We start from the raw sequence: 21,647 nt of genomic DNA, 5'->3' as shown, positions 1-21,647 counted from the left end.
CTCTTCCAAAATATGGCAGAGAGAGGAACACTCCCAAACTCATTCTACGAGGCCACCATCACCCTGATACCAAAACCAGAAAAAGATGTCACAAAAAAAGAAAATTACAGGCCAATGTCACTGATGAATATAGGTGCAAAAATCCTCAACAAAATACTAGCAAACAGAATCCAACAGCACATTAAAAGGATCATACACCATGATCAAGTGGGGTTTATCTCAGGAATGCAAGGATTCTTTAGTATAGGCAAATCAATCAATGTGATACACCAAATTAAAAAACTGAAGGCTAAAAACCATATGATCATCTCAATAGATGCAGAGAAAGCTTTTGAGAAAATTCAACAACGATTTATGATAAAAAACCCTGCAGAAAGTAGGCATAGAGGGAACTTACCTCAACCTAATAAAGGCCATATATGACAAACTCACAGCCAACATCATTCTCAATGGTGAAAAACTGAAACCATTTCCACTGAGATCAGGAAGAAGACAATGTTGCCCACTCTCACCACTATTATTCAACATAGTTTTGGAAGTTTTAGCCAGAGCAGTCAGAAAAGAAAAAGAAATAAAAGGAATCCAAATTGGAAAAGAAGTAAAACTGTCACTGTTTGCAGATGACATAATACTATACATAGAGAATCTTAAAGATGCTACCAGAAAACTACTAACGCTAAACAATGAATTTGGTAAAGTAGCAGTTTACAAAATTAATGCACAGAAATCTCTTGCATTCTTATATACTAATGATAAGAAATCTGAAAGAGAATTTAAGGAAACACTCCCATTTACCACTGCACCAAAAGTATAAAATACCTAGGAATAAACCTACCTATGGAGACAAAAGACCTGTCTGCAGAAAACTGTAAGACACTGATGAAAGAAATTAAAGATGATACAACCAGATGGAGAGATAGTCCATGTTCTTGGATTGGAAGAATCAACATTGTGAAAATGACTATACTACCCAAAGCAATCTACAGATTCAGTGCAATCCCTTTCAAACTATTAATGGCATTTTTCACAGAACTAGAACAAAAATATGACAATTTGTATGGAAATACAAAAGACCCTGAAGAGCCAAAGCAATCTTGAGAAAGAAAAATGGAGCTGGAGGAATCAGGCTCCCTGACTTCAGACTACACTACAAAGTTACAGTAATCAAGACAGTATGGTACTGGCACAAAAACAGAAATATAGATCAATGGAACAGGATAGAAAGCCCAGAGATAAACCCATGCACATATGGTCACCTTATCGTTGATAAAGGAGGCCAGAATATACAATGGAGAAAAGGCAGCCTCTTCAATAAGTGGTGTTGGGAAAACTGGACAGCTACATGTGAAAGAATGAATTTAGAACACTCCCTAACACCATACAGAAAAATAAACTCAAAATGGATTAAAGATCTAAATGTAAGACCAGACACTATAAAACTAGTAGAGGAAAACATAGGCAGAACACTCTATAATATAAATCACAGCAAGATCCTTTTGACCCACCTCCTAGAGAAATGGAAATAAAAACAAAAATAAACAAATGGGACCTAATGTAACTTAAAAGCTTTTGCATAGCAAAGGAAACCATAAACAAGACGAAAAGACAACCCTCAGAATAGGAGAAAATATTTGCAAATGAAGCAACTGACAAAGGATTCATCTCCAAAATATACAAGCAGCTCATGTAGCTCAATATCAAAAAAACAAACAACCCAATCCAAAAATGGGCAGAAGACCTAAATGGACATTTCTCCAAAGAAGATATACAGGTTGCCAACAAACACATGAAACGATGCTCAACATCACTAGTCATTAGAGAAATGCAAATGAAACTACAATGAAGTATCAGCTCTCAACGGTCAGAATGGCCATCAACAAAAAATCTGCAAAGAGTAAATGCTGGAGAGGGTGTGGAGAAAAGGGAACCCTCTTGCACTGTTGGTAGGAATGTAAATTGATACAGCCACTGTGGAGAACAGTATGGAGGTTCCTTAGAAAACTGAAAATAGAACTACCATACGACACAGCAATCCCACTACTGGGCATATACCCTGAGAAAACCATAATTCAAAAAGAGTCATGTACCACAATGTTCATTGCAGTACTACTTACAATAGACAGGACATGGAAGCAACCAAAGTGTCCATCAACAGATGAATGGATAAAGAAGATGTGGCACATATATACAATGGAGTATTACTCAGCCATAAAAAGAAACGAAACTGAGTTATTTGTAGTGAGGTGGATGGACCTAGGGTCTGTCATACAGAGTGAAGTAAGTCAGAAAGAGAAAAAGAAATATTGTATGCTAACAGATATATATGGAACCTAAAAAAAAAAAAGAAAAGGTACTGAAGAAACTAGGGGCAGGACAGGAATAAAGATATAGACATAGAGAATGGACTTGAGGACATAGGGAGGGGGAAGGGTAAGCTGGGACAGAGTGAGAGAGTGGCATGGACCTATATACACTACCAAATGTAAAATAGATAGCTAGTGGGAAGCAGCTGCATAGCACAGGGAGATCAGCTCAGTGCTTTGTGACCACCTAGAGGGGTGGAATAGGGAGGGTGGGAGGGAGACACAAGAGGGAGGGGATATGGGGATATATGTATACATATAGCTGATTCACTTTGCTATACAGCAGAAACTAACACAACATTGTAAAGCATTTATATGCAATAAAGATGTTAAAAAAAGATGTAAAAATTTTAAAAAAGAAAAAGAAAAGAGCCAGGAACCTCATGAACATGTTCAAAGCTCTAGCAGGTCCTACATAATCTTAAATGAGAAGAGAAACAAGTTAAAAGTTAGGTTATGTTTGGATGATAAGGCTATTTAGGTCAGCTTTTGTGGAAACATGTTCAGCAAATTCCATCCCAAAGATATTAAACTGAGCAGTGTATTAAGTTCAGGTTTTTGGATCCTGTTCATGCAGAGCAAAATAAAAAAGCTGGAAACCAGTGCTGGAATCAGCTACTTGTGCTCTGGGAACCATTTCCAGGCCCAGTGTTTGCAGATGTCACCAAGAGTTCCTGAAATGGCTGAGTTCTGATGTTGGCTCTTGTAGTGAACCTACAAGTAGGACGTACAGCATGGGGCAAAGTCAAAGCCGCAGCATGGGGAAAGCTCAGACTCACGTGCTGGATCTCACCTTGAGCTAAAGATTGTCATCAGAGACATGCAGGGGAAGGGGGCTACACCACCTGTTCCTTTGGGGCAATACAGTAATAGATGGACAGATGGGCAAAGAAGTAGAATATACTCCACTGTATTTTCAGTTGTATCTATGAGCCAACCCAGAACAGTTCCAATGGCTCCACAGCTCCAATGAGACCCAAATCTGTCCTTGACCCCGAGGGCATCTTTAGACTCCTGGCTTTGTCAAAGTGTCAGACTGGGTCATCTTAAGAGATGCCACGATCACAGTCACCTGGTTACCTCCAAGGTATCCTTAGGACCACAGTGGCCCTCTGGGTAGCCATAAAATAGCACAGATGTGTGACAGAAGGACACAGGAACAGGAACCTCAGGGAGAAGTGGGGTGACTAACAGGGTCTAGTTTTGGGGTGGGGGGAGTGGAGAACAGTCAAAAGCAACGTCCCTGGAGAGGCATTCTAGGCAGTACAGCTGTGTAGTGAGCAACAGGAAACAACTTGGGCAGACCACTCCAGCTAATCAACAGTTGTAGCCTGAGCCACCAAGGGTCAGAACCTCCAATGGCAACAAGCCCTTCAAGGGACCTCTGACTCATGGGCAGGTGTATCTGTGGTATAGCCAGTGTGTGAACTCCACATTGATGGACGCAGTGAAGAAAATTTGTCCAAGTGGAATATAGAGGGTGTTCATTTTAATTGACAAGGCAATGGTGACATGGCAGCACATGGATGCATTTGCTTAAAGAACAAACAAACCCCTCCCCCCAAGATTCCCCTTTCTAAATAAATGTTCAAAATTACCTAAATTTACATATTATAGGGAACTCAAAAGAATTCCTTTAGATCCCATGCTATGTAGGAAGTAATATTTATGATGGGTAAAAAGAAAATAAAATACTGGTCTAAGCCAGCCCTTCATATGTCACAGGCAAGTCTTCTTATACAACGACCAGTCCAAGACCCGAACCATGGAGAGTGTTAATTGAGGACCTTTCTCCTCTGCAACGTTTCTCCACTCAGGCCATACTCAGGTCTAAACCATTGGTTCTCAGCATGCGGTCCCAGGACCAGTAACATCAGTATCACTTGGGAACTTGTTCATGTGCACATTATTTGGCCCCTATTGAATCAAAAACTCTGGGGGTGGGACCTGGGAATCTGACTGAAGGAGCCCGCCAGGTGATTCTGATGTGCCCTGAGATGTGAGCACCACTGCTCTCCACATTGCAGTAGCCTGGTCTCGGGTCCAACAAGCCCAGGGTATGACTCTGAGGCTATGAGATGGGAAGGCTTCAGTGGGCGTGCTTGGGTGGGATTGGTCTGTGACAACGGGATCCCGCTCTGTGTGGCCAAGGTCAGCGCAGTGTCTGCCTTATCACACTTCCTTGGATATGGAAACCATCAATGCCAAGACAGTTTATTGCTAATGAAACAAAGTTAGACAGACTCAGTCTTTTGTTTCTGCCATTCCTAATCCTCCTGTCCTGGGCCACTGGCAGAAGTAGTTCATGCCCAAAAGGAAAATTGGGTTACTTAAACCAGGGTTTCTCAATCTTGGCACTATTGACATTTTTGTCATGAGGAGCTGTCCTGTGCATTTTCAGCGGCATCCCTGGCCTCTACCCACTACATTCCAGTAGCAGCTCCTATCCCCCCTCCCCTCCCGCTAAGACGTGACCATCACAAATGTTTCCAGATGTTGCTTCCGAGAGCAAAACTGTACTGGGTTGAGAGCCACCAACTGAAACCAAACCATTTCCTTCAAAGTGGTGACAAAGGAGGGATGTGGTGGGAAGAGGAGCAGGTTTCCAGCGGCCCCCGGGGTGACTCACGTTGTCGGAATGACCATGCTTCTGTCTCCACTGCACCAGCACTATCTGGGCGATGACCAGGGCACAGAGGAAGATCAAGACCATCTCCACGTGCACGGACTCATGGCCGTGCATCCTGTACATCCTCTCCTGCCGCAGGCTGGAACCAGCAAAGGAGGTCAGCTGAAAAAGCCCTCAACTCTTGCACATTTAGCAGAACAAGAAAAATAGGTGGGATTCATAAGAAGCAACTGGGAATTTCAAATGTAGGGTTTTTGAAGCTTTGATTACAAAGTTTTCCAAAGTCCTTCTTGGTTCTTCCCTTTCCCCTGGGCTTGGGGAAGGGACAGCTGAAAGGAGGAGCCTGAGTTTGTCAGCAAAACCAATTCCTCTCAGCCCTTAGCTTTCCTGTGTGCTTTTGGCCTCAGCCTTGTCCTTTCAAGGAAAGTGATGGGGCCAAAAGCTCACTGATGGGCCCTGGGAAGACCTGGGTTCTAGCCCCTGATCTGCCACGTTGATCACCTTGGGAAAGTCACTTATTCTATTTGAGCCTCAGTTTCCTCATTTGCAAATCTCAAATGATGATCCCTCTGTACCTCACAGGATTGGTCTAAAACTGTAAAGCACATATATATTTTATTTGTACCTATATGAAGAATAATAATTGCTATTAGGTTGAATCATATGAAATTGCCATTTTTGAAAGTAAAAAAAAAGAACAGTCAAATATTGGTAATTTCAAGTAATTGCTAACATTCTCAAGTACAAGGATATCCTGCAGATGGTGCCTGTGAAGAGAATATTATCCGCGGGGCTACAGAAAACTCCTGGGTTGTATAAATCATTTTCATTATAAGGAGAAAGAAGAGGTCTAATTATTATCTTAGGCGCAAACATTCAGAGGATGGCTAAATGCTTCAGTGTTTAGTTGGACTCTTTAATTTTATACAATGGTAGAGAAAACCACTAAAATATTATGTCATCTGGTTTAACTTCCTACAGCAGAAGTGGTCTCTAAGGGAGTCTAGAGCAGAGGCTCTTGACCTGGTCTGTGAGTTGGAAATCACTGGGGAGCTTTTAAAAATCACAGTGCCCAGGCTGGACCCCAGATCAATGAAGTGAGCATTGCTGGGTGTTCTGGGCTGAACTGGGTCCCCTCAAAATTCATATGTTGAAGTCCTAACCCCTAGGACCTCGGAATGTGACTGTGTTTGGAGAGGGGGTCTTTAAGGAGGCAATTAAGGTAAATGAGGTTGTTAGGACGGGTCCTAATCCAACATGACTGGTGTCCTTATACGTGAGGACACAGACTCCCACAGGGAAGACACAAGGAGAAGGTGGCCACCTGCAAGCCAAGGAGGGAGGCTTTAGAAGAAATCAAAGCCTGCCGACCTCTGGATCTTAGACTTCTAGCCTCCAGTCTGTGAGAAAATAGATTTCTGTTGTTATAGCACTCAGTCTGTGGTGCTTTGCTATGGCAGCCTGAGCAAACTGATAGAGATTTCCAGAATGGGATCCAGGCATCAGTAATTTTTAAAGTTCCCTGTGTGATTTTAAGGTGCAGCCAAGATTGGGATTCACTGGCCTAGAGGAGAGAGCAGTCCGAGATCAAGATTAGGGAAAAGGGGGAAAAGTATGAATCTTGCCAATCAATTATTTTATAAATACTGGTTAGCATTATCTTTCACCCCAAGTGGGGAACCATCAGTCACAAAATCTCTTAGTGTCCACTTATGACTGGTCACAATATATATTTAGTTAGAGCACTGATCAAAAAGCACTCCAGGGTAACATTCCGGGACCTTTTAAAGGCACTTGTTGGGTACCTGGGTTGAGTCTTTGTCTTTACCAGCAATTCTACAGAGCTGCCTCAGTAAGAGCCCCATCCAAATCCCAGGGGTGCCCCCTGCTGGAGAATGCACAGAAATGAGCCCACAGACCCTCATAAATATTCCTGCTTGAGTTCAACTTTCCTGAGATGGAATCTGAGAATGTTAGTGCTGGGAGGTACCATAGATGTACTGAGACCCCTTCATTTATCAAAGGAAGAAGCTGAAATCCACATCAGGTAAGCAACCTGCATAAAATTACATGGCTATTAGTTTCTGTGTTGGAAGCTTAGCTTAGGAGCCGAGAATGATTTCTAGAAGCTCTTTTAAAAATATATTCACTCTTCTGAAGAAATGGGAAGCGCAAAAAAAATAAAAGGGTACAAGCACTTAGTTATAGTTTTTACAGCCCCAAATACCAAATAACTATTTAATATTTTCTGTAATGAGTGGACTTCAACTTAGGCCATGTAGATAGAAGAGTGAATTTATCATCAGTCTAAAAGAGGGCTTGCATAGATATCAAACAAAATATACTTTATGACATTAATCTATTTTGTGCATATACAGTAAAATGCATCTCAGATGGTTAACCTATGTGGAAGTACTTTAGAAAGTATAAAGTAGTGTACAAATGTAATAAACATTTCTACTTTGATTAGGAATACATTCATAATTGACAACCATAAAGCAAAAAAGGAGGAACATTTCACTTTTATTTCATTTGGTGCCCGTAGGGGTCCAATGGTCCCACAGTAGGTGCCACAGCACAGGGGAAACAGCCTATAAAGAAAACCAGATGTGTCTTGTGCCTCAGAGGACAAGGACATACAAGGACATGTATTGAGGGACATACACATTTGTGGGACTGCATGGAGCCTACTGCAGAAAACAGATGAAATCCCTGTGGCTTTGGTCTATACAATCACTGTGCACACATGGCCATGCTAACCCATCTTCTATCCTGGGAAATTTATAAATAAAATGATGGCTTCATTTAATTTCTCAAACTGTTAAGAGGGAAGTCTAATTTTTAGTATACCAGCTATAAAAAAATACAAATCACTTACTTCCACTCATCATCTGCAGAAAGCTTTGTCTGAGAGATCTGAAAAACAGAAAAATTTTTCTTGTTTTCTTGTTTTTCTTCTCAAATTTTTCTTGTTTTCTTAGCTTGCATTTTACAACATTACATGAGAAACCCAAACCATGAAAAAGAGTGATGTTTCTTAGTACTGGAATAATTTAGGATGAAAGTGTTAATAAAATATTTGCTTATGGAACAAAAACACACATACACATACACACCCTAAACAAAACAGTAATCAGGTCACTATTAATAAATACTTGATTCTTCTGTCTAAGGTCAGAGAACCAGATGAGGCCCCATTCCTGTGGTTTTGTCTGGCAATTCAGTCAAGGTTGTAGGGAGTGGCCTCCTAATGGGCAATGTTACCCTGGCTTCTGGTATATGATCTGTGAATTGGAGAACCTCTGAAAAACATCTGTTTTGCTGGTGTCTTAAATGATGCCAATGAGTAAATATCATCTCCAAGTTCAAGGTTTTAGAGTCAGAGCTGACCAGCTACTTGTTCGCAGCATTTTTGTGTCCTCCTGTTAATTTAATTTAAACCCTGACCCCAGGGAAGGGCGGTAATGTGGCCTTGCCCTTGCACACTGAGCGGGAGAGCATAGAGACCGTCCCCAGGAAGTGCTTTAGGCTGACCCACAGAGTGTTCCCACATGCTGCCTGCCTTCCGCTGGTCACTGCTAATCCACTACCTTGGGTCATTTGAAGCCTTTAAGGCCAATCTTCGAAAAGACATCATCGTATAACCTTCATGGAGAACACAGGCTGCTTAATCTCTAGTCCAGTAGCATCAAAAGCTAAAAATCCCTAATGATGGCAAAGAAGAGAAGGCAAATAAAGCATCTGTTACACAAATCTGACATTAACCAGCTTTTTTCCCTTTGTTTTCTTCAAATGGAATAAACAATTCTGACAGATGGAAAGAAACAGCGCCATTCTTATTTCAGGCTAGGCTTTCTCTGACTTGAGGTCAACAGGTTCCGTAAAACACCTATGCCTTGGTCAGAGGCTGCAGAGGTTCCCTTGTAAGAGAGATGAAAGCTCCAGGTGATACAGCTAAGCAGAGGCTTGGGCAGTATCTGCACAATGCGAGGGCTGGCTGGATGATGCCAGGAGAGGAAGTGGGTGAGGCAGCAGGGGATGCTGGCAGCTTCTCCCGGGCTCTCTGCCCACTGGTGGTCCCACCAGGTGGTCCCTGATATCCAACTGGAGGTCACAGCACCTGGGCTCAAGGCTGCTTTCCAGGAGCAAAACTTTAGTGGCAACCCTCAGGGAAGAGTGGTACCCGAGTCCCCTCCTTTTGTCTGATAGGGCCCACTTGTCTGACATCTGCTTTGGGGGAGAAAACACTGGATGGGCTTGGAGCCCTGAGCCATGCAGCCACCCAGCACCACCCAGCACCACCCAGCACTAAACATCGAACTGACTGGGGCTTTGGGTGACCCAGGGCACGTCACCAACCTGTGTTTGTCTCCATTTCCTTCTTAGAGACTGGAGATTGACGTAAAAGCTGCTCTTGTCTACTTCACTGGAGTACTGTGAGTATAAATAAGGCAATAGATGAGAGTTTTGTAAGAAGGTGCTTCGTCCAAGGGCCAATTATCTCAGTAAAAGTTGTAACCAAAGACCCCCTGGGTCCTTTTCCTTTTGCTATTCAAGATCTTTGGGTTCACAGTGCTTTTTGTTCAGATAACCTTAAAACAGGGAACTGGGTGTTTTGTTGAGAAGATAAATTCCCTTTGACTTTTACAAGCAATATAGCCCCGGGCATAAATGTGTAGCTATCTATCAGATTCTAAGCCTTTTTTTATTGAAGTATAGTTGATTTACCATATTATATTAGTTTCAGGTGTACAGCAGAGTGATTCAGTATTTTATAGATTATACTCCATTAAAAGTTATTACAAGATAATGCTATAATTCTCTGTGCTATACAGGATAACCTTGTTGCTTATCTATTTTATACATAGTAGTTTGTATCTCTTAATCCCACACCCCTAATTTGCCCTCCCACCTCCCTTTCCACTTGGGTAACCACTAGTTTGTTTTCTATATCTGTTAGTCTGTTTCTCAAGTCATTTTAAAAGAACTATGATAAATTATTCTACAGAAGACCAGGAAAGCTTAGGGAGTGGAAATTATAGCTGAAAAGATTTCTGCTAAATGTTGGATATAGTTAAGAACTTCCTTAGATCAAGTGATATTGAAACAATATTCTTATTTCCTAGGGAACAAGCACACGATGATGATGATGGAAATGATAATGATATACTTAGGGACATCTCTTTCCTAGTAATAGTTCCCTATAGCACAATATTTTTTTCTAGGGTGGAATCTACTTTTGGACAATTTTTTTCTGGTATGTAAGCCCATCTGGGATCCTAAGAGGATTTATTTTGGAAATTGAAATGACACTAAGACTTATGCTTATCTGAAGGATAAGCATAAGGATAGCCAGGAAAATTCAGAAGAAGAGTAAAGACTTGGCTTCTCAGCCACTGAAATCTATAATACAGCCACAGAAATTAATTGAAAGCATTACTGGCCCAGGAAAAAGAAGACAGATGAGTGAACGAAACACAGAGGCCAGGGACAGACCCAACTCCCTATGATAAGCAGTGAGAAATCAGTGAGAAAGAAATGGATTGTTCAATAAAGGGTGCTGAGACCCTTAGCTGGTCATTTGGGAAAAATGTAAAGCCGGATCCATACCCGGCTTCAGAAGGATCAAATATTTAAATGTAAAAAGGAAAATCTTAAAAGGGCTAGAAGTAAATATGGGTAAGTATTTGAATACTCACGCAGTGAAGAAGGCATTTCTAAGTATGACGTGGAGCCCAGAAATTGTAAAGTAAAAAAATCGATGAATTTTGAGGACATAAAAATCAAATACGTTAAAATCACTGATATTTGAAAGACAAATTAAACTGGAGAATATACAACATATGTGAAGGCAAGAAGTGAATAACTTGAATAGAAAAAGAGCTTTTGCAATTTAATCCAAAAGAGACAAAACATTTCCAAAAGGCAAGGCACATGAACAAGAACTTCATAAAAGAGGAAGTACAAATGGCTCATTTATGAAAAGATGTTTCAACTCACTAGTAAAACCTTTGGAAAAGCCTTTGTGAAAGAAGACTGATTGTGCTGAAGACCCTTGGGAAGGCTGAGGGGTGGAGGGGTCCTAGCACTTCTGGAAGTGTGGGTGCAGCTGGGTGAAAACAGAAGGTTCGGTTAAGAGTGGTGGGAGGCTTTGTGTCCTTCTCCCCTGCACCCCACCCCTAGGGCAATTGGATGGGGCTCAGAGGCCCAGGAGCTGGGAGGGAGGGCGGAGGCACTGAAAGCTTGTGTCTGGAGGAGGGATCCCAGTCCCGTCCTCTATTAGGCCCCACGGGCATTGCCTTGCTCTACAAGGCCCTGTGCATCTCTAACCTGGAAACACAAAAACTTTTTTTTTGTCTTTTCTAACTCTTAAGAAAATATTTTGAAAGTTTTGTCGCTGGTTGAGTAGAAATTGACAGAAGAGGGCTGGTGTAGAGTGGAGGCCCTCAGGTGGGTTGAGGGAGAAGGGCGGAAATAAAGAACAGCCCCAGCCCTGGGAAATCAGAGATAGAGTTTTTAATTTGCCCACCCCCCCAGGCCATCCGAAGCTGGTGTCTAAGCAGATGGGGTCCCCCTTGTAACCGCACTGCCTCTCTCCCTCCACTGCGGTGGGGTCGTTTGGAAGGAGCTAGGAACAGCCTGGAAATCCTAAGTCTGAGAAGTGAGGAGGTAAGGTGTGCGGCGGGGGCCCTTCCTACCCCGGGTCCTTGGGGCGTCTGATGGCACCAGCGCTCCTCCCTGGTTTCCGTGCTGCCGTGGGTTGAACTATGTCCCTCCACGCCCCGCCCCCCCCAAAGATATGGCCAATTCTTAACCTCTGGTACCCATGACTTGATCTTATTTGGAAATAGAGTCTTTGCAGATGTGATCAAGTTAAGGATCTTGGGATGGGATCATCCAGGATTTACAGTGGGCCTTAAAGCCAACGGCTGGTGTCCGTATAAGAGAAAGTCAGAGGGAGATTTGACACCCAGAGACACATAAGCACAGAGGAGAAACATGCAGGAGGAGGCCACGTGAAGACAGAGGCAGAGACTGGAGATAAGCAGCTATAAGCCAAAGACACTTGGAGTCCCCCGAGGCTGGAAGAGGTGAAGAAGGATTCACCCTAGAGTCCTTGGAGCAATCACGGCCCTGCCTATACGCAGGTTTTGGACTTCTGGCCTCCAGAGCTGTGAAAGAGTAAATTTCTAATGTTTTTTTTTTCCCTTTTCTGTCAATATTTCTTTTATTTTCTGTACTTTTAAAATAATTTTTATCAGAGTACAGTTGATTTACAATATTGTGTTAGTTTCAGGTGTACAGCACGGTGATTCAGTCATACATATACATGTATCTATTCTTTTTCAGATTCTTTTCCCATATAGGCCATTACAGAGTACTGAGTAGAGTTCCCTGTGCTATACACTAGGTCCTTATTAGTTATCTATTTTATATATAGTAGTGTCTGGATGTCATCCGAATCTCCCAATTTATCTCTCCAGTAAATTCCTATTGTTATGGCAGCTCCAGGAAATGGATACACGCATGTCCAGCCCCAGCAGGTCTTTATACACTCCGGTTTGCAAGCAGCGGGGCGGGTGTGGAGGGCATGACCCCTGTAAGCTCTGGGTCAAGCAAGCTGCACAGGTCCCGGGTGGACCCTGCAGGCAGGCCTGGCAGAGCAGCTTGGCTTATAATCTTTAGACATGTGGCATGTGGGACTTTATTTGTACTCTTGCCCTGGGCCTATCAGATGCGGGCCTGCCACTTGGCGGGGGATGCTGGCTGCCAGACAGCACATGGAAGACCAGAGGACTCTTTGTAAAACCATCCAGGACTAGAGAAAAGAATTACAGATATGGACCGTCATCATTCTTCCCGTGAAAAGGCCCAGGTAGGTCCCCTTCCAGCTCAGCCTGCCCGTCAACAAGTTCTCTCTGCTTACGGAAGCTTCTGAACAGTGTTTTAGTGTCTCCCCTTAAATATAAACAGATGGCCAAAGATCACCAAGTCCTTGAGTCAGGAAAGGGTTCTGCAATGATGACAAGGACCCCAGGCTTTAAAAATGGAAACAAACAAAAGCTCTTAGAAATGAAAAATTTGAGAACAGAAATTGAAAATCTCATGGAAAAGTTGAAGATAATTTATGAAACTCCCTCAGAAAGAATAACCAAAAACCACCAACGGAGATGGAAAAGAAGAAAGAAAATATATGAAAATTAGAGAATCTGGCCAGGAAATCTCAAATCCAAAATAGAGTAGTTCCAGAACAAGACAACAAGATGGCTGAAAGTAAGAAATTTAAGAGAACTTCTACAAGAAAATTCCCAAGGATTGAAAGACACCTGTTTTCAAATGAAAGGACTCCCAGGTGCCCAGCATAATAAATGAAAAAAGAGCCACGTCAAGTCACACCAGTTGGAAATTTGAAATTGTGGCTCAGAAGGAAGAGCCTATCCAGAGAAAAAACGCAGGTCAAATGTAAAGCATCAAAACTCAGGATGGCACTGACCCCTGAACACCATCTCCACAAGTCACAAAGAGAGCAGAACAAAGTGTTCAAACTTCCAAGGGAAAATTACTTCTATAGACAAACTACCAATCAAGTCTGGAAGCAGAATGAAGGTATTTATGGACATGCAACATTTCAAAAACATTCATCTCCCATGTGTCCTGTCTCAGGACGCTCGACTGAAACAACAGAGTAAAGTGAGAAAGAGAAAAACCGGATTTCCAGGAAAGAGGAGTGCCACCAGGAGAGTCCCCTCCAGGTGAAGGGATGCCCCAGGAGGACGGTGGAGGGGCATCCAGGACTGGTGTCTGGGCCTCAGACTGGGGATGCGGCCAGCCTAGACCGGACCGGGCATGGGGGTTTCACCAAGTGCATCTCCAAGAAAAAGATGAAGTCGGGAGATCAGCCAGTGTGTTCTGGCATGTTGAGAAGATCCATACAATTCCAGCAGTGGGTTTGGGGATGAATGGGTGACTGGTACACAGAAAACTCAGGAAACCAGAACATGAAACTCAAGGGAAAGCAGAATAGTACAGAGTGCATGTGTAGCGACCCGGCTGGGAGTGACTAGTACTCACTTGGGTCGCTAACGTAGGCAGTGAGTGAAGGCTTAGCTAAAATGTGTGATGTAACTAAATAGAGAGGATGGAAGAAAGGAAAGCAGTGTGGACAGGCTGGTGGGAGAGAGTATAGTTCTCATCATCCACGGTAGGGAATCAATCAGATAACACCAGAGACTAAATATCAAGAAATGCTGCGTGATCGTGTTATTGAAAATGTGGAACACATACCAGAAAAAATGGGTGGAAGGGTTGAAAATTGTTGCCTCTGGGGAGTGGAAATCAGGAATGGGGAAAGGTGAGTGAAAGTGAGAATGCTTTTTTGTTTTAAGTCTTACAGAATTATGTATGAGTCTTTAAATTTGGGATGTACAAAACTTTAATAAAAATTAGCAATAAAAAGAAAAAATTCCCATAACAACAAGGTATAATTTTCACCGAAAAGAATGACAAGGGGGAATATAGCCCTCTCACGCGTGTCACGTGTGGGTGTACATCAAGACAGTTTCTCTGGAGAGAAATTTGGCAACCCATATCAAAACTGTAAGTGTTTGTCTATTCTAGTGTAGAATGTTCTAGGAGTATTCTCTAAGGAAATGAAGAGACAATGAAGGATGACACAGGTGTTCATGTAATTTTATTTATAATATCGCAAAACTGGCAACAATCTACGTGTCAGTGTGTGAGGGATCAGTTAATGAGTTATGGTATCTCTCTGCAAAGGAAATCCATGTAGCTCTTTAGGATGATGGTGCAGAGCCATATCTATCAACGCAGAAATATTTCCATGACGTACGGTTAAGAAAAAATGCATGCTCCAAAAACAGCTGTGTATCATATGAACCTATCAGTGTCAATGTGCAGTTATATAGAATGAAGAACAGGGACATCCAGAAGAGAGAGCGATCCAGAAGAGTTACCAAAACGTAGCCATGACCCGTGGGTGGTGCTGGATCTTGGGATATTTACTTCTTTTTTTATATTCGTCTATACTGAATATATTCTACATGAACACGTCACTTAAAAGAAATCAAACAGTCATGTTTACTTGGCCCTCTCCTTGCCCCTTTTCCTTGTCTGTCAGTTGCCAAGCCCTTTTCTTCCCATCCCTGCATCATCATTCCAATCGACTTCTCTTCTCCTTTTAAGCCAAATCTCACTTTTGAGTTCTAGATTCTTCTAATGAAGTGACTCCTACACAAATCCACCTGGATGTCCCTCAGGCACACGAACTCAACCTGCCCCAAACCGAATACATTAATTTCACCCGAACTGCTCCCATTTCAGTGCCCCCCACCTCCCCCAATAGCCCCACATCCCATCTACCCAATCGCTCAAAGCAGAAACCTGGGGCACCATTGTTGATCTAACCCTCCGCCTCCAGCCTGTCACGCTCCCGTTGACGCTACCTCTAAAGACCTCGCAAACCACTTCTTTCCACCTCTATGGCCTCTATACCATCCATGTTTTCATTCATTCAACAAATATTTATTGACCACCTCCTGTGTGCCAGGCACTGAGTGGGGCTGGCATACAGTGGAGAATAAGACAGACGAGGTTGTGTTCTCATGAATAGAGCCTTGTGTGCGACAGAAAGGGTGGACAATAAACAAATAAAACAATTACCTAATGGAGTAAATCCTAGAAGAAAATAAACACAATATGTGATAAAGCATAACCGGCGGTGGGGGAGGGGTTCTGACTCTAGATGGGGGGCGGGGAAGGCTCTCTGAGCCAGGAGAGATGGAGATGGAGCCAGGCACCAGGGTGCTCCCCTCCTCCCGGGGCCCTTGCCTTCGCCTTTCCCCTCTTCAAACAGTGAGGTGATCTTATCAAAAGCCAACTGATCACATTAGCATCCCCCTGGCCACCCTTGTTAATGTCCCTCATGAGGCCTCGTGTCTCTTTCTGGCCTCACCTCCATCCACTGCCCCTGCACACCCTCTGCTCCAACTAAGCAGAACCTTCTGTCTCCTGAATGCTTTTTCTGCACCGCCAGCCTCCCTGTGGTTTGCCCTGGACCCACTTCCTCCAGGAAGCCCTTCAGGTTTGGCCCGTGAACACTGTTGCTACACTGCACCGTCACTGATGACTATTTCCATGTCTGAATCTGCAGGAGGGCAGGGCTGGGCCACCCCCCCCCCGCCACTACTGAACCCCCACTGGTGCCGGTTCTCATCCTTTCTCACCCCAGCTGCTACCTTTCCCTTTCAACTCTTCCCTCATGACAATCCATCTGATAGAGGAATCTTGCTAAAACGAGTGGCAAAGGCAAAACAGTGAACTCAAACTACTGATGTTCCTAGGGCACGTGTGAGCCAGAGGAAAGGGTGTTAGGTTTGGAGCGCTGCGTCCAGCGATAAGGAATTCACGTTATGGGAGGAGGACAAAATTCCTGTGCATAGAGGGGAGGGGAGGGCTGTGAGGCAGAGAGCAGTTTTGGGGCAGAGGTGGGTCTTCTCGGGGGACGATAGAGCTTGCAAAGCAGACCTCAGTCAAGCAGAGGAGGGAACACATGAATCCACACTCTCTGCTCTCTTGCACTCCAACTTTGAGGCATCTCAAAAGCACACGAGGCTAGCTGACTCAGCAGACCCCAGGGGTGCCGCTGAGCTGGGGGGAGGTGGATGGTGGGGAATGGGGTGGGCCTCTGCCACAGAGAGGTTGGCTGGGAGCTGCGCAGACTGTGTCCCAGGTCATGGGGTTGTTTGCTCATTCGTCCACTCATTCACTCTTTCAGTGAATATTTCTTGACATCCTGCCATTTGCCAGACTTTTTTCAGTGCTGGAAACCTAGTAGCTAGTAAAGCAGATGAAGTGCCTGCTCTCTTGGACCTTGGGAGGTGTCGGAGGCTCTTAGAGAAACAAATACAAATAGACTACGTCAGGTGGCAATGGCGATGAAGGAAAATAAAACAGGGTGAGGTTCAGAGTGAGAGGGTGATATAATATATAGGGGGGTTAGTAAATTTTTACTGGGTGCTCAGTAACCCTATCTATTTTTCTTTTGTTTTCCCCGGCTCTTGTAAAGTCTGGTTTAAACCAGCACTTCTCAAACTTTGATGTGCAGTCACCCAGGGGTCTGGTTAAAATGCAGATTTTAATTCAGTACGTCTGGGGTGGGGACTCAGACTCTCACTTCTAAATAACTCTCAGGTGACACCTTGGCTTCTGGTTCCTGGACCACACAGCTCTGCCTTTGGGGCTAAGGGGAAAGCTGTGGGTCCCTCCCAGTTAACAGAGGGACCATGCCTCCTGAGGGCGACAGCAAGACAGTGATGTCAGCCTTAAGGGAGAGCAAACAGCAGCAGCAAAAGTGACCCTTGCCAGTCTTCTGGCCCTCCTGGTGTGCAGAGGTCTTCATCCATAACTCTCTCTGGATGATCCGGGTTTGGAACCAGCAAGGAAGCCATGGAGTTTCCTTAGAGCTTCTCCATTTTGGAGACGAACTCCCAAATGCATAGTGCGGGACATGAGGCCTGCAGCAGCCTAGCTCTCTCCCTTATCTTTCACTACAAGCCTTCATGAACCCTGGATTTCTACCAGGGTCACAGTGAGTACTGCTCCCTCTCCCCTTTCCCCAGGGTCTCCATCCCCCAACAATGTTCTTCACCTCCAAGCAATTTGGTACTGCTGTTCCCTCCGTTTAGAATTTCCATTCCCCTCATGGCCACAAGGTCAGATCTCACCCATCCTCCGAGGCCCAGCTCAAATGCCATGCCCCCCACCAGCCTTGCCCATCCCCCCTGCCAGGAGCAATCCCTTGCTTCTTAGAAATCCTACAAAACTTCACTTGAACCTGTTTTTGGTTCAGTAATTTCTTCCTACCCTCAATGAGTTATTTGTGTCCTAGTTTTACTTTCCTTCCAGGATGTGAGCTCCGAGAGGAAAGGCCCACCTTTAATCGCATTCTTCCCCCACTCCCTACCCCAGTTCCCAGTACCTGGTCATGACCTAAGAATTGTCCTATGAATGAAAAATAAATGAACGATTGGGTTTGAAATCACCACCAGCAGGAGGAAGAACGTGCTAGCCCAGTGATTCTCAAAGCTCAGGCAGTAGCACCCTCTGAGAACTGGTTAGATTGCAAATGGTCAAGCCCTACCCCAGAGGTGAGGCTTGGAGATCCTGGGGGCAGAGCCCAGCAATTGATCTACATCTACTTTTTAACCAGCCCTCCAAGTGGCTCTGACACTTGCTCCAGAGTGAGAACCATAGAGTTGAGCCTGATGTACATCCATCATTCCTCAGCTGTCCTCCTCCAGTGCCTCGGCCTTCACCCGGTTCCGCCAGGGAGCAAGGAGGAGAGAGGGGTGCAGCCAGCACGGAGGGCAGGGAATGGATGGATAGGGCTGAGCAGAAGGCTCATGCTGGAAGAGACAGGGTGGGTGGGGAGACATGGAGGGAAGGAGGAGAGAGGAAAAGAGGGGAAGGGGAGAAGGAAGGGGAGAAGAAAAGGAAAGAGGCAGAGAGGGAAATGGAGAGGAGCTCGGCCTCCTGGGGTGGGGTGGGGCGGGGTGAAGAGACAGCATTTTCCAGAAGGTCATCACTCCCTCCATCCCCAGCCAGTCCACACCGGGTGCTGGCGGGGGACCCTGGAGACCCATCTGTGTGGCCTCCCAGCCCCTGTGCGGGCCTTGGGACCCCAGCCTGGTGTTCCCCCACACCTGCGCCCCACGCCCGGTACTTGCTCGTGCTGGGGGGGTGCCTCCAGCCCTGGCGTCGCCCACGTGGCCATACCTCCGGTGCACACAGCTGCTGCCGAGGGTCTCCGAGTCTGCGGGCGGGGGCTGCCCAGATGCCCAGCCCCAGGCAGTGTGGTCCCGGTACCAGCACGGGGAGCCTCCTGCAGAGCAGGGACACTCATGATGGTCACCATCACCACTGAGGAGACTCTCTGGGTCTCGGGGCCCCCTGCAGTGTAGCCATTCCATCAGCCACCTTCACTAGTGAAACGTCCTGCGCCCCCCACCCCCCCACCCCACTTCCCGTGCTCTGGGCTGGACCCAGCGGCTCTGTTACCAGGCTACAGGAAGGATAAGATGTAGGGAGTCTAACAGTGAGCAGTGGAGATGAGAGAGGAGCAAGGACGAGTGAGGTCATTTTCTCCTCAGTTCTCTCCCTCAAAAGTGTTTATCAGAAGACAAGAGTTCAGGTGATGGTCCATATGCCCAGAGACTGACTCTCTGCTGCCTGCCCAGCCCCCTGCCCCTTCCTCCTCAGTTATCTGCAGCCTCAGTCAGGTGGGACAGCTCCCTGGTACAGTCCCATCGGCCCCCCCACAGATGGCAAAGGAGGGAAACTCCACTGTGGGAGAATGCAGAGCCCCTTCACCACTGTGCTCCTCCAGGACCTGGGACTTCCCCTGGGACACCACCTGAAGTCTTGTCTTCTGGGTCCAGCCCATGTAATTTGCAACTTTGTTTCCCAAATTGAATGGTTGGCAGCTGACTCCATCATCAATATGGAAAAGATGAACTTTAGTCCTGTTGTTTAGTGGTAATTTCTTCAGCATGTTAGCCCCAGTCTGCTGACCCCATCCTCTCCTGGTCTAGAGCCCCGAGGTGATTGCAATGATGTAAGAGAAGAAATGAGATAATGTCATAAAGGTGCTTGAAAAACAAGGTGGAATCAAGACTAGACAGAAAAATATGGTATATTGTACAGGAAGAGAGAAATAGACCCATGGGACGGAGCAGAAAGACTCCAAATGGACACATGCATTGACAGGAACTATTTTTATGAGAAGAATGGCAAATCAGCAGGGAAAGGATGGACTGGGTAGTAATTAGCTTATCCATGTGAAAAAAGTTACAGCATAACAAGACAAACAGATGGTTTAAAAAGCAAAACTTTAAGAAGACAATTTAAAAGAATATCTTTGTCATATCAATATAGTAAAGATATATTAAACAAGAGTCAAGAAGAACAAACCATGAAGGAAAAGATTCATAAGTTAGTCTATGTTAAAATGTAAAATTTCTGGGCTTCCCTGGTGGTGCAGTGGTTGGGAGTCCGCCTGCCGATGCAGGGGACACGGGTTCGTGCCCTGGTCTGGGAAGATCCACATGCCATGGAGTGGCTGGGTCCATGAGCCATGGCCGCTGAGCCTGCGCATCCGGAGCCTGTGCTCTGCAAGGGGAGAGATCACAACAGTGAGAGGCCCACATACCACAAAAAAAAAAAAAAAAAAAAAAAGTAAAATTTCTGTACAATGGAAAGTTGCCATTAAAAAGAAGCAAGCTGAGAGGAGAGACAGCAGAAGCAAGAAGAACTACAATCCTGCAGCCTGTGGAACAAAAACCACATTCACAGAAAGACAGACAAGATGAAAAGGCAGAGGGCTATGTACCAGATGAAGGAACAAGATAAAATCCCAGAAAAACAACTAAATGAAGTGGAGATAAGCAACCTTCCAGAAAAAGAATCCAAAATAATGATAGGGAAGATGATCCAGGACCTCAGAAAAAGAATGGAGGCAAAGATCGAGAAGATGCAAGAAATGTTTAACAAAGACCTAGAAGAATTAAAGAACAAAAAAACAGAGATGAACAATGCAATAACTGAAATGAAAACTACACTAGAAGGAATCAGTAGAAGAATAACTGAGGCAGAAGAATGGATAAGTGAACTGGAAGACAGAACAGTGGAATTCACTGCTGCAGAACAGAATAAAAAAAAAAGAATGGAAAGAAATGAAGACAGGGCTTCCCTGGTGGTGCAGTGGTTGAGAGTCAGCCTGCCAATGCAGGGGGCACGGGTTCGTGCCCCAGTCTGGGAAGGTCCCACACACTGCAGAGCAGCTGGGCCCATAAGCCATGGCTGCTGAGCCTGTGCGTCCAGAGCCTGTGCTCTGCAATGGGATAGGCCACAACAGTGAGAGGCCCATGTACCGCAAAAAAAATAAGAAATGAAGACCGCCCAAGAGACCTCTGGGACAACATTAAATGCAACAACATTCACATTATAGGGGTCCCAGAAGGAGAAGAGAGAGAGAAAGGACCAGAGAAGATATTTGAAGAGATTATAGTTGAAAACTTCCCTAACATGGGAAAGGAAATAGCCACCCAAGTCTAGGAAGTACAGAGAGTCCCATATAGGATAAGCCCAAGGAGAAACACACCGAGACACATAGTAATCAAATTGGCAAAAATGAAGACAAAGAAAAATTATTAAAAGCAGCAAGGGAAAAATGACAAAAAATATACAAGGGAATTCCCATATGGTTAACAGCTGATTTCTCAGCAGAAACTCTACAAGCCAGAAGGGAGTGGCATGATATACTTAAAGTGATGAAAGGGAAGAAACTACAACCAAGATTACTCTACCCAGCAAGGATCTAATTCAGATTCAATGGAGAAAACAAAAGCTTTACAGACAAGCAAAAGCTAAGAGAATTCAGCACCATGAAACCAGCTCTACAACAAATGCTAAAGGAACTTCTCTAAGTGGGAAACACAAGAGAAGAAAACGACCTACAAAAAAACCCCAGAACAATTAAGAAAATGGTAATAGAAACATACATATTGATAATTACCTTAAACGTGAATGGATTAAATGTTCCAACCAAAAGACACAGGCTCACTGAATGGATACAAAAA

The 21,647-nt window shown here is 44.6% G+C and overlaps 1 protein-coding gene across 1 annotated transcript in view; it reads right to left on the bottom strand.

The window, feature by feature from the left end:
- The window catches only part of RNF175 (ring finger protein 175), a gene marked incomplete at both ends in the record, with an annotated part of 76,763 nt that extends 57,979 nt beyond the window's left edge, over positions 1–18,784 (bottom strand). The window contains 3 exon segments of the mRNA XM_079919883.1: positions 4,993–5,131; positions 7,871–7,908; positions 18,734–18,784. Of these exon segments, the coding sequence (XP_079776009.1) occupies positions 4,993–5,131; positions 7,871–7,908; positions 18,734–18,784 (228 nt within the window).
- Positions 18,785–21,647: the final 2,863 nt, after the last annotated feature.

Source organism: Stenella coeruleoalba (assembly GCF_951394435.1).
Source record: "Stenella coeruleoalba genome assembly, chromosome: 4".
Taxonomy (NCBI): domain Eukaryota; kingdom Metazoa; phylum Chordata; class Mammalia; order Artiodactyla; family Delphinidae; genus Stenella; species Stenella coeruleoalba.
The sequence above is the reverse complement of the archived record's forward strand: the minus strand, read 5'-3'. Positions and strand labels throughout refer to the sequence as shown.